Genomic DNA, 13976 nt, shown 5'->3' with positions numbered 1-13976 from the left:
AAGTGAACAAAACAATCCTAAAGTTCATTTGGGACCACAAAAGACTGAGAAATGCAAAACCAGTTTTGAGCAACAAGAACAAAGCTAGAGGCATCACACTACCTAATTTCAAAATATACTACAAAGCTATACTATTCAAAAAAGCATGGTACTAACATAAAAATATAGACTATTGGACCAGGGTAGAGGGCCCAGAAATAGATGATAGTGGTGCCATGAACACATGGGGATAGGACAGTCTCTTCAATAAATTATGCTGGGAAAACTGGTTATCCACATGCAGAATGAAGTTGGACACTTGTCTCAATTTTAAAAATATCTACTCAAAATGGATTAAAGACTTAAATGTAAAGCCTGTAACTATAAAACTACTAGAAGAAAACAGAGAACAAGTTTCTTGACATTGGTGTGTGCAATTTGATTTTTATAGGACCCAAAAGCACAGGCCAATTAATAATAATAATAATAATAATAATAATGGGATCGTATCAAACTAAAAAACTTTTAGTAGGAAACAATCAAGAGTGAAAACAACCTACAAAATGGAAGAAAATATTTGCAAGCCACATAGCTGATAAGTTAACATCCAAAATATATAAGGAATGTAAATAATTCAACAAAAAAACTCAATTTAAAAATGGCCAAAGGTAAAATCAATGTACAGAAATCCGTTGCATTTCTGTACAAGTATGAAGCAGTAGAAAGAGAAATCAAGGAATCAGTTCCATTTACAATTCTACCCAAAACCATGAGATACTAGAATAAAACTAACCAGAGGTAAAAGATCTGTACTCTGAAAACTATTGAACACTTATGAAAGAAATTAAAGAGGACACAAAGAAATGGAAAAACATACCATGCTTATGGATTGGAAGAACAAATATTGTTAAAATGCCTATATTACCCAAAGTGATAGACACATTTAATGCCATCCCTATCAAAATACCACCAGCATTTTTCACAGAGCTAAAAACAAACAGTACTAAAATTTGTATAGAACCACAAAGACCTCAAATAGCCAAAGCAATCTTGAAAAAGAAAAAGCTGGAAGCATCAGAATTCTGGACTTCAAGCTATATTACAAAGCTGTAGTGATGAAGAAAGTATGGTACTGGCACAAAAACAGACACATAGATCAGTGAAACAAAATAGAAAACCCAGAAATGAACCAACAAATGGTGTTGGGAAAACTGGACAGCAACATGCAAAAGAAAGAAGCTGGGACCACTTTCTTTTAAAAAAAAATTTTTTTTTAATGTTTATTTTTGAAGGAGAAGAGAAAGCATGAGCGGGGGTAGGGGCAGAGAGATGGAGACACAGAATCTGTAGCAGGCTGCAGGCTCGAAGCTGTCAGCACAGAGCCTGATGTGGGGCTTGAACCCACGAACTATGGGATCATGACCTGAGTCAAAGTTGGACGCTTAACTGACTGAGCCACCCAGGCACCACACTGAGACCACTTTCTTTCACCATAAGAAGTAAACTCAAATGGATTAAAGACCCAAATGTGAAACCTGAAACCATAAAAATCCTAGAAGAGAGCACAGGCAGTAATTTCACTGACATCAGCCATAGCAACATTTTTCTAGATAGGTCTCCTAAGGCAAAGGGAAAGAAAAGCAAATATAAACTTTTGAAACTACATCAAAATAAAAAGCTGCACAGTGAAGGAAACAATCAACAAAACTAAAAAGCAACACACAGAATGGGAGAAGATATTTAAAAATGACTTATCTGATAATGGGTGACTATCCAAAATATATAAAGAACTTCTAAAACTCAATACTGAAAAAGTAATCCAGTTTAAAAATGGGCAAAAGACAGGAATAGACATTTTTCCAAAGACCAAACAGTTGGCTAACAGACACATGAAAAGATGCTCAACATCACTCATCACTCATCATCAGAGAAATACAAATCAGACCTACAGTGATATATACCACTTCATGCCAGTCAGAATGGCTAAAATTACCAATACCAGAAACAACAGGTGTGGTTGAGGATGTGGAGACAGGGGAACCCTCTTACACTGTTGGTGGGAATGCAAACTGAGGCAGCCACTCTGGAAAATAGTGTGGAGGTTTCTCAAAAAGTTAAAAATAGAACTACCCTAGGATCAACAATTGTTGTGCACTACTAGGTATTTACCCAAAGGATACAGAAATACTAATTCAAAGGGGTATATACACAACAATGTTTAGAAGAGTATTACCAACAATAGCCAAATTATGGAGAGAGCCCAAATGTCCATCGACTGATGGATAAAATGGATGTAGTATGTATATACAATGGAATATTACTTAGCTATCAAAAAGAATGAAATCTTACCATTTACAACAATGTGGATGGAGCCAGAGAGTATTATGCTGAGCAAAATAGGTCAGAGAAAGACACATACCATATGATTTCATTCATGTTGAATTTAAGAAACAAAATAAGTGAACAGGGAAAAAAGAGACAAAACAATAAACAGACTCTTAACGATAGAAAACTGATGGTTACTGAAGGAGAGGTGATGTGTGGGGGGATAGATGAGTTAAATAGGTAATGGGTATCAAGGAAAGCACTTGTGATGAGCACTAGGTATTGTAAGTGATGAATCACAAGTTCTATGCCTGAAACTAATATTTCACTGTATGTTAACTAGCTAGAATTTAAAAACTGGGGGAGGCGGGGAGGAAGAGATATATAAAAGTAAAAATGGGCAAAGGCTCTGAATAGACATTTCCCAAAAGACCTATAAATGGCCAACAGGTAAATGAAAAGATGCTCAACATCACTAAGAATTGGCAAGAATGTGGAGAAAAGGGAACCATGGTAGACTGTTGATGGGAATATAAATTGGTACACCCATTATAATAAACAGTATGGAGGTTCTTCAGAAAATTAAAAATAGAACTAAACCATATGATCCAGTAATCTCACTTCTGTATATGTATCCAAAGATGATGAAATCACTATCTATCTTTCTTTTCATTTACCGTTACTGTGCCAAAATGGAAAATATGCTGGTAGCAAATGGGACAATTTCTGAGGCTCAAAAAAATCTATCTTTTCTCAAATTATGACTGATTTATAAGCAAATGTAATGGTGCTTTTAACCACAGTAAATAAGTAAAACAAATTTTTTTCTAACTTGAGGCTCTTAAAAGTACAGGCTGCAAAGACTGACCTCAAATTACTTCACTACAATTCCAACTTCTTTTCTTAAAAAATTATTTTTATATTGAGGTATAATTGATATGATAGTTTTAGATGTACAACATAATGATTTGATATTCATATATATTGTAAAATGATCACTAACGTAAGTCCACTTAACATTCACCATATATATATAGATACAAAATTTTTTTCTTGTGATAGAAACTTTTAAGATCTCTTAGCAACCTTCAAATATGCAGTAAAGTCACCATGCTGTACATTACATCCTCAGGACTTATCATAAATGTAAACTTGTACCTTTTCACCACCTTCACTCTGTTTGCCCATCCCACCCTCCACACTGGTAACCACCAATCTTTTCATTGTATATGTGACCTCAGTTGTTTTTTTTTTTCTTAGTTTTCAAATATAAGTGAGATCATAAGAGTATTTGTGTTTGACTTATTTCACCCAGCACAATGTCTTCAAGGTCCATCCATGTGGTCATAAATGGTAGAATTTCATTCCTTGGTATTTTTTTTTATATTAACATATGGTGTTATATTTGTTTCAGGTATACAATATAACTATTTCACAATTCTATACATTTCTCAGTGCTCATCAAGATAAGTGTACTCTTAATTCCCTTAATTTATTTCACCTATCCTGCCAGACCCACTTCCCCTCTGGCAACCACCAGTTTGTTCTCTTTATTTATGAATCTGGGATTTTTGTTTGACTCTTTTCTCTCTGCTTGCTTGCTTTGTTTCTTAAATTTCACATGTGAGTGAAAACATACAAATTTGTCTTTCTCTGACCAACTTATTTAACATTATACTCTCTACTCCATCCATGCTGTTTACAAATGACAAGATTTCATTCTTTTTTATAGCTGAGTAATATTTCATTGTATGTATAAACCACTTCTTCATCTATTCATCTGTCAGGGGACGGATGTCTTCCATGTCTTGGGTGTTGTAAATAACACTGAAGTATACATGGGATACATATATCTTTTTGAATTAGTGTTGTTTTAGGTAAATACCAGTAGTGAAATTATTGGATCATATGGTAATTCTATTTTTAATTCTTTGAGGAACCTCCATACTGTTTTCCACAGTGACTGCACTAGTTTGCAGTCCCACCAACAGTGCATAAGGGTTCCTTTTTCTCCACATCCTCGCCAACACTCGTTTTTTCTTGTGTTTTAGTTTAGCCGTTCTCACAGGTGTGAGGTGATATCTCATTGTGTTTTTAGTTTGCATTTCCCTGATGATTAGTGATACAGAGCACATTTTCAGGTGTCTGTTGGCCATCTATATGTCTTCTTTAGAAAAATGTCTATTCATGGGGCGCCCGGATGGCTCAGTCAGTTAAGCATCAGACTCTTGATTTTGGCTCAGATCATGATCTCATGGTTTGTGGGATTGAGCCCTGTGTCAGGCTCTGCAGAGCCTGCTTGTGATTCTCTCCCTCTCTCTGCCCCTCATCTGCTTGTGCTCACTCTCTCAAAACAAATAAACCTTTTTTTTAAAAAGTCTATTCAAGTCTTCCACCCATTTTTTTAATCAGATAATTTCTTTTTTTATGGCGGAATAACATTTCATTGTGTATATATACTGCATTTTCCCTCTTTATCCATCAATGGACACATAGGTTGTTTCCATATCTTAGCTGCATGGGGTTGAAAATGGGGGGGTAGATATATCTTTTCAAGTTAATGTTTTCATTTTCTTCAGATAAATAACCAAAGGTAAAATTGCTGGATCATATGGAAATTCTGTTTATGATTTTTTGAGGAACCTCAATATTGTGTTCCATAGTAGCTGAATTAATTTACTTTCTCACCATGGTATACATAGGTTCCCTTTTCTCCACATTCTCCTCACCAACACTTGTTATTTCTAGTCTTTTTGATAATAATCATGCTAACAGGTGTGAGGTGATACTTCATTATATTTTTGAATTGCATTTCCCTGATAGTCATGTAGAGCATCTCCTCATGTACCTACTAGCCATCTGGGTGTCTTTGGAAAAATGTTTATTTAGACCCTCTGCCCATTTTTTTAATCAGTTTTTTTGTTTGTTGGTTTGGTTTGGTTTGGTTTGGTTTTTGCTATTGAGTTGTATGACCTCTCTATATATACTTGGATATACACCGCTTACCAGATATATACTTTGCAAATATTTTCTCCCATTCAGGATTGCCTTTTTATTTTGTTGATGATTTCCTTTGCTTTTGGTGTTATAGCCAAAAAGTTATTGCCAACACTGATATCAAAGAGTTTGCTGCTTATATTTTCTTCTGGAAGTTTTATACTTTTGTTATGTTTTTAATAAATTTTGAGTTGATTTTTGTGTATCGTATATGATAGTGGTCCAATTTCATTCTTTTGCATGTGGCATTTTTTTCCAACACCATTTGTTGAAATGACCATCCTTTCTCCATTTTTTTTAAAGTTTATTTTGAGAGAGAAAAAATATGAGCGAGGGAGGTGCAGAGAGAGAGAGAGAGAGAGAACCACAAGCAGGCTGCATGCTGTCAGCTCAGAGCCTGATGCAAGGCTTGAACCCACAAAACTATGAGATCACAACCTGAGCCGAAACCAAGAGTGAGATGCTTAACCACTGAGCCACCCAGGCGCCCCTCCTTTCTGCATTTTATATCCTTGGCTCCTTTGTCATACATCAATTGACCGTACATATGTGGGTTTATTTCTGGGCTCTCTATTCTGTTACATTGACCTATGTGTCTGTTATTATGCAAATAACATACTGTTTTCATTACTATAGCTTTGTAGTAGATTTTGAAATCAAGTAGTGTGAAATCTCCAGCTTTTTTCTTGTTGCTCAATACTGCTTTGGGTATTCATGGTCTTCTGTCATTCCATACAAATTTTAGGATTGTTTGTTCACTTTCTGTTAAAAAAAAAAAAAAATGCCATTGGAATTTCTATAGGGATTGCACTGAATCTGTAGAATGCCTTGAGTAATATTAACAATATTCTTCCAATCCATGAACATGAACTGTCTTTGCATTTATGCAGGTCTTCAGTTTTATCAGTGTCTTAATAGTTTTCGATGTACAAGTCTTTCACTTCCTTGGTTAAATGAATTCCCAGGTATTGTATTCTTTTGGATGCAGCTGTAAACAGGATTGTTAATTTCTTTTTCTACTTTGTATTGATTTTTGCATCCTGCAGTTTTAGAGAGTTTATTACTTCTACACTTTTTTTGGTGGAGTCTTCAGGGTTTTCTGTGTATGTCATCTGCAGAGTTAACAGTTTTACCTCTTCCTTGTCCAATTTGGGGAAAAAAGGGAAATCCTTCCCTTTTATTTCTTTTTCTTGTCTAATTGGTCTGTCTAGGTCTTCCAGTACTATGTTGAATAAAAATGGTGAGAGTGGGTATTTTTGTCTTGTTCTAGATCTTGCAGGAAAAGCCTTCAGCTTTCTACCACTGAATATGATGTTAGCTGTGGGCTTCTCATACATGACCTATTATATGGAGATATATTCCCTCTGTCCCCACTTTGTTAAGAGCTTTTATCAGACATGGATGTTGAATTTTATCAAATGCTTTTTCTACATCTACTGACATGACCATGTAATTTTTATCCTTCATTTCATTAATTTCATCTCATTGATTGATTTGCAGATGTCGAGCTATCCTTGCAACCCCGGAATACCCACTTTATCATGGTTTATGATCCTTTTAATGTACCGTTGAATTTCAGTTGCTAATACAAGTAAAACCTTGGTTTACGAGCATAATTCATTCTGGAAACATGCTTGTAATCCAAGGCACTTATAGATCAAAGCAAATTTCCCCATAAGAAATAATGGAAACTTGGGGCGCCTGGGTGGCCCAGTCAGTTAGGCATCCAACTTCAGCTCAGGTCATGATCTCACAGCTCGTGGGTTCGAGCCCCATGGTGGGCTCTGTGCTGACCGCTCAGCCTGGGGCCTGCTTCTGATTCTGTGTCTCCCTCTCTCTCTGCCACCCCCGCTTTGTGCTCTGTTTCTCTCTCAAAATTAAAAAAAAATCTTTTTAATTTTAATAAAAAAATTGAAAACAGAAATAATTGAAATTCAGATTATTTATTCCACATCCCAAAGATACTCATATAAAAATGATTACAATACTATAATCTGATACAAAATAATAAATGTAAAGAAAAATAAGTTAACTGGCACTTACCTTTGAAAACCTTCATGGCTGGTGTGAGGAAGACAAGAGAAAGGAGGCTTATTGTATAGGATGAATTTCACCTATCGCTAACAGAATCACTGCTGTCTTGGCTCAGTGGAACCTTTTTCTGCATGGGAGCCATTGTATATGCTCACATGGATGCTGACTAGAGTACAGTATTAATAAACTCTTGTCATATACTATATTTAATGTAACTGGCAATAAGGCAGCAAAGGAAAGGGTCTATATCTGCAGGCAGCCTGACCTCGAATGAAGTAAAGCATTCCTAAGCTTAGTCTTGCATGGAAAAGCAAAGGACTGTCCATAGGTGCTTTGTAGTGACAAAAAATACACTAGTACCAACTGTGGGAACCTTCCAACATTCTGAAAAATCACTGATTCCTGCCAAACACCACAACCTGAGACCGAGCATCCAAAAACAGGATACAATCCCACCGAGAGAGGGAGGAAGGGAGGAAAGGAGAGAGAGAGGGAGGGAGGGAGGAAAGAACCATTGGCTCAGTTGTGATCATGTGACATTCGGCATCACGTACTACTCATATTTCAAGACACTGCTCGTTTATCAAGTTAAAATTTATTAGAAATTTTGCTTGTCTTACAGAACACTCACAGAACAAGGTACTCGCAATCCAAGGTTTTACTGTATTTTGTTGAGGATTTTTGAATCTGTATTCATCGGTAATATTGGCCTGTAATTTTCTCATAGTGTCCTTGTTCTGTTATCAGGGTACTGCTGGCCTTGTAAAAGGAGTTTGGAAGTATTCCCTAATCTTCTATTTTTTTCACATTTTTCATTCTTTTTTCTTTTTGCTGCTCTGATTGAGTTCCACTGCCCTGTATTCAAGTTTACTGATCCTTTCTTCTGCTTTATCTAGTCTGGTTTCAAACTCTTCTGATGTATTTTTCAGTTCAGTTATTATATTCTTCAGCTCTATGACTTCTGTTTAGTACATTCTTATATTTTTCATCTCTGAGTTCTGTCTTCATCCATTCATCTCCCAAGTTCAGTGAGCATCTTTGTGACCATTATTTTGAATTCTTTATCAGGTAAATCACTTAACTTAGTTTTATTAAGGAATTTTTTCTGAGGTTTTCTCATTTTTTAATTCAGAACATATTTTTTTGTTTCATCATTCTGCTTGACTGTGTTGATTTCTGTGCATTAGACAAAATAACCACCTCTCCAAGTCTTGAATAGTAGCCTTGTGTAGTAGGTAAACTTTATTGTTCAACCCTGTCCTAGCCCTTGTATCTTAAACCTTTTAATTGTCCAAGCATCCTCTTTTATTTTTAATGGCTTCTAGTAGTCGAGGTTGTGCCAAGACCTGTCATTATCCCAGAGGGGAAGATTTCAGCACCTAGATGGAGGCTGGTTGTCATCTTTTAAAAGTATGCACATATATACAGTCCTGTGGGACCACAAACATAAGCCTCACTGGCCACCAGAGCTAGGCAATCTTAAGTATCCCCTGGGCATCAGTCTCCAAAATTGGGGCACCATACAAGTGCATCAGCTCCTTTCTAAAAGATACCAGCAGCTGGAATGAGACAAAGGGAGAACACAAAGATGGCAACCACTTGCCTCCATACCCTGAAAGCAACTCCATAAGCTCCTAGATGTGTGCTAAACCTGAAACCTACCTTTTGGGCTGAAACTCCAACACAAGCAAATAGCCCTCTTTCACAGAAAGCCTGAGAGTATGTTTCAACCTCTTGTCTGTGCAGTACCCCGGATATAGTAGCCTGCTAAGAACTAGGTCTCCTATTGTTACAGTCTCATGGGGCCCAGGAACACAAGCCCCCCTGGCCACCAGAGCCAGGCTATCGGTGAGCATCCCTGGGTGGCAGCTGCAAATACCAGGCAGGGCTCCAGACATAAAAACAGGGCACCAGATGCATGTAAAAGCTCCCCTCCAGGAGATAGTGGCACTGTGTAGTACAGCAGAGGAGAAGAGTGAACATGGTATCCTCTAGCCTCTGTCCCCAGAGAGTACCCCAGCAGGCCCCTAGATGTGTGTTTTAAGTTAGATGCCTGCCCTAAGGCCAAGGCTTTAAGATAAGGAAATGAGTGTCTTTCACAGAAAGTTTGGGTGTCTATTGGCTGCTTCTGCACTGGTCGCTAGCATGGGTGAGTCCAAGCACATAAGCCCCTTACGAGCCATTTCTCACTTAACTGTACCCTTTTGGGTCTCATGGACACAAGCTCTATAGAGATTTCCAAAGCTAGATGTTTTAGGGAGTCATCTTTTAGTTTCAGGTCTTAAGAGTTACGGTGCCCAGTATGAGATTCAAACCCTTCACTCCTTGGAAGAAGTTCCAGGTTTTAAGTTTCCTCTTGATTGTAGGTCACCATGACAGAGGTGGGGATTATAGTGAGATTGTGTGTCAGCCTGTCCTACCCACTTAGATGTGGGGTTTTCTTGTCTGCACAGTGTGTAGGAGTTACTCAGTTCTAAGGAGTCTTTTCAGAAGAACTTGTTCCATATGTAGCTGTAGATTTGGTGTGTCTACGTGGGAGAAAGTTCAGGATCTTCTTACATTACCATCTTGAATCAGAACTCTGAAATAAATATCATGAAGTACCTGCACTCCTATGTTCACTGCAGCATTATTCACAGTAGCCAAGATATGAAATCACCCTAAATGTCCCTCAGTGGATAAATGGATAAAGAAAGTATGGGATACACACACACACACACACACACACACACACACACACACTAGAATATTATTCACCCTTTAAAAAGAAGGAAATTCTGTCATTTGCGACAACATGGATGATCTCAGAGTACACGATGCTAAGTGAAATAAGGCATGCACAGAGACACAAATACCACATGATCTCACTTACATGTGAAATCTAAAAACTGTCAAACACAAAGAGTCATAGAGTAGAATTTTAGTTAGCAGGAGTTGAGGGAAGAAGGAAATGGGGAAGTACTAGTCAAAGCGTACAAAGTTGCAGTTAGAATGAAACATACAACATGGTGAGTATGGTTAATAATACTGTATTAAATATTAGGAATTTGCTAAGAGTAGTTTTCAGGTCTTCTCATCCCCCTCCCCCCCAAATATAACTAAGTGAGGAGATGATATGTGAAATAATTTTACTGTAGTAATTATTTCACAATGTATATATTATCTCATTGTACCCCTTAAATACAGTTTTTACTAAAAATGTTTTAAAAAACTATAAAGGAAATTTAGCCACAGTAAAGATGTAGAAAAACATAAAGTTAATTGTAATTAAATATCTTATTTAATCCACTATATCTATAATGTTATTGCAACATCTCATCAATATAAGAATATTGATGTTTTACTTTTTTTTCATATTAAGTCTTCAAAATCTGTTGTGTATTTACACTTCAAGATATCTCAAATTGGACTAGGAACATGTGGATAAGTGGCTACCATATTTGACCATGCAGATGTGAATAACAAGAGTTCCAGAAAAAAAGAATGGATAAGGGTGAAAAGAGGCAGGGAAGAAATAAAATAATTTAAGAAAATTTCCGAGAACTAAAGAATACTAGCTTCCAAATTGAGTAAGCTCTCAGAAAGCCCAAGAAAGTAGATGAATTAGACCCAGACCAGGATACTTCATCATGAGATTTCAAAATACCAAGGACCCAGAGAAACCTCTATAGGCTTCAAAGGAAAAAAAAAAAAGTTACTATAGTCAAAGGATCAGACATCAGCATGGCTTTAGACTTCTCAACAATAGTGGATAGATAGAAGATAGTGTAGTGAATCACTGCCTTTAAACTTCTGAAGGAAAAGCACCACCAAGGTATAATTCTGTAACCAAAATATCAACCAAGTTAGGAGGCAGATAAACAGTATTTTCAACTATCTAAGATCTCAGAAAATGTATGTGCCTCACTCCCTTTTTTTAGGAAGCTACCGAAGAATATGTTACACTAAACAAGGAAGTCAACCAAGAATGAGGAAAGTGTGAGATACAAGAAATAAGAGAAAGGTGAAAGGAATCCCTGGGATGAAACCATGAATCCAGTCTAGAGAGCAACCAGTGCAGTTAAAGTAGGTCAGAAGGAAGCAAGAAAGACTTCATCAAGAAAATCCAATTCATAGAACCCTGATGAGAATGATTATGGATGTAGAAAACTGGCACATATGGGCACTGAATAGTAACATGTACACAGAAATCTAAGCAAATAAGAGATAAAAGAAAAAGTTGAGTAATTTATATTACGAGGTTCAGAAGGGCATGTAGGTAAAGTAGAAAGAGAGGTAGAAGAGCTAAAACCTCATTTTTCAATGTATGAAATTAATACACAGTTCTTAAAACAGAAATGTAAGGAAGGAGCAATATAGGCATCTTATCTGAAAATATAAAAACCAAAATAATCAGGTATTGAAAGTGGTTGATTCTGGGGAAGGGAAATAAAGGGAAGAAGGGGTCTGGCCAGTTTTTCTAACAAATTTTATAAAACTGTGTTCCTCTAAGTCTCAAGTATACACATATTAACTTATTTTAAAAGAAAATATACACATACTAACTTATTTTAAAAGAAACATGGGCAGTAATAAATCTGGGTGAATAAAGGACCTTACCAGGCCATTGCTAACGAGTGTCCTTATCTTCTAGCATTGAGTATTGGTTCCGCTGCATGGATATGGATGGAGATGGTGTACTCTCCATGTATGAGCTGGAGTACTTCTATGAGGAGCAATGTGAACGGATGGAAGCCATGGGCATTGAGCCCTTGCCATTCCATGATTTGCTGTGCCAGATGCTTGACCTGGTGAAGCCAGCCAGTGATGGTAAGATTGAGTAAAAGACCATCTGCACTACTCACCTATGTAACAGAGGGGGGCCTTTAATCCTGGATTGTCCCAAATTACTGAACTTCCAGAGTCTTCCATACTGGCTTCCCAAATACAGAAATATTTAAGTTTCTCCTTTACCACTAGTTTAGAACCAACAACTAATGGCAAATCAAGTTTAAGAAACTTCCCCCTAGAAACAGAAGGCAGATTAGTGATCGCCCTAGGCTGGGTGAGGAGATGGGGAAGGTCTGCTTGATGAGTACAGAGTTTCCTTTTGGAATGAGGAAATGTTATGGAACTCGGTAGTGGTAATGGTTGTACAACACTGTGAATGTACTAAAAGCTGCTGAATTGCACACTTTAAAATGGCAAATTTTATGTCCATTTTACCTAAAAAAATGGGATTTTATATAATAAAATTGGCATATTCGTATACTCTTAAACTTCAGTAAAAGTTTTTTTCACTTGCCAAAAAGTTCTTGAAATTTACTGGATTTGTTTTTACATAGGCAAAATAACACTACGAGATCTGAAGAGATGCAGAATGGCACACATTTTTTATGATACTTTCTTTAATCTGGAGAAATACTTGGACCATGAACAGAGAGATCCTTTTGCGGTCCAGAAGGTACTGGTTTTAACTTCCTTTGAAGGCTGCAGTATCAGGGGTTGTGTGCTACAGATAAAAACGGTCTTTCCCTGTGAGAATCTTGTATTTAAAGAGGTAACATTTAGAACATTTTCTCACCTACTGAAAAGAGAGAAAAAAGGACCTAGAGCACATGTCTCTCTATAGCTAATCTTCAAGTTTAGGTAACCTGCATCTATCACTGAGTGAATTTTGTGGTCTGTATACTTATATATTAGACACTAGTTACAAAAAAGTTTTGAAAAAAATTTGTCCTTCTAACTTTTAAAAAAAATGTATCAATAGAACCATCTGTATTAGAAAGTATATTGGGGTTAACTGTACCATTCATTTCCAGGATTACATTGTAAATAGCTCTCCCAATCATAATGAAAACTAGACATTCTCCATAATAGCCCTCAGATAACAAAACACTTTTTCAAGTGTTAATGACTGTTGTGCATGACTATCAGTTTGAAGTCATTCTACACCTGAATAGAGATGAGCACCCTTACGCGTACACAAAAACCTGTGGACCCTCAAAAAGCCCTGAACATATGGTCTATGTCAAAATAATAATAGTAATAATAATAATAATAATAATAATATCAGCACTTCCCCTTCTCTTGTTTAAAAAGTAAAAATTATGTGGGGGTGCCTAATGGCTCAGTCGAGTTGGTTAAGCATCCAGCTCTTGGTTTTGACCCAGGTCATGATCTCATGGTCCTTGAGTTCAAGCCCTGTGTGGAGCCCCACATTTGCACTGACAGTGCAGAGCCCACTTGGGATTCTCTCTCCCCCACCCCTGCCCCCTTCCTTGCTTGTGTTCTCTCTCCCTCAGAACTTAAAAAAAAATTTTTTTTTAATTCTGTTAGTAGAAAAGGACTGTTTGAGTTGAGTCCTACAGGAATACAACTACCAGAAACTTTCAGTCTTTTTCTTCTACATGTTGACCTAAATAGTAGTAAGAATACAAAGATCACCTTATTATTTTTTAAGTTTATTTATTTGTTTTTGAGAGAGACGGAGACAGTCACAAGTGGGGTAGGGGCAGAGAGTGAGACAGAGAATCCCAAGCAGGCCCCACGCTGTCAGTGCAGAGCCGATGCAGGGCTTGAACCCACAAAACTGTGTGATCATGACCTGAGCCAACACCAACATTTAGACATTTAACCAACTGAGCCACCCAGGCACCACA

General features: G+C 37.0%; 1 protein-coding gene across 6 annotated transcripts in view; it reads left to right on the top strand.

Moving 5' to 3' along the window:
- The window catches only part of PPP2R3A (protein phosphatase 2 regulatory subunit B''alpha), a 210769-nt gene that overhangs the window by 170957 nt on the left and 25836 nt on the right, over positions 1-13976 (top strand). For all 6 annotated transcript variants that reach the window (XM_049628797.1, XM_049628793.1, XM_049628795.1 and 3 more), the window contains 2 exons: positions 11969-12144; positions 12660-12778. In XM_049628797.1, the coding sequence (XP_049484754.1) occupies positions 11969-12144; positions 12660-12778 (295 nt within the window). The remainder of the gene's footprint in view (positions 1-11968; positions 12145-12659; positions 12779-13976) is intronic.

This window comes from Panthera uncia, chromosome C2, assembly GCF_023721935.1.
Source record: "Panthera uncia isolate 11264 chromosome C2, Puncia_PCG_1.0, whole genome shotgun sequence".
In the NCBI taxonomy this organism is placed as follows: domain Eukaryota; kingdom Metazoa; phylum Chordata; class Mammalia; order Carnivora; family Felidae; genus Panthera; species Panthera uncia.
The sequence above is the reverse complement of the archived record's forward strand: the minus strand, read 5'-3'. Positions and strand labels throughout refer to the sequence as shown.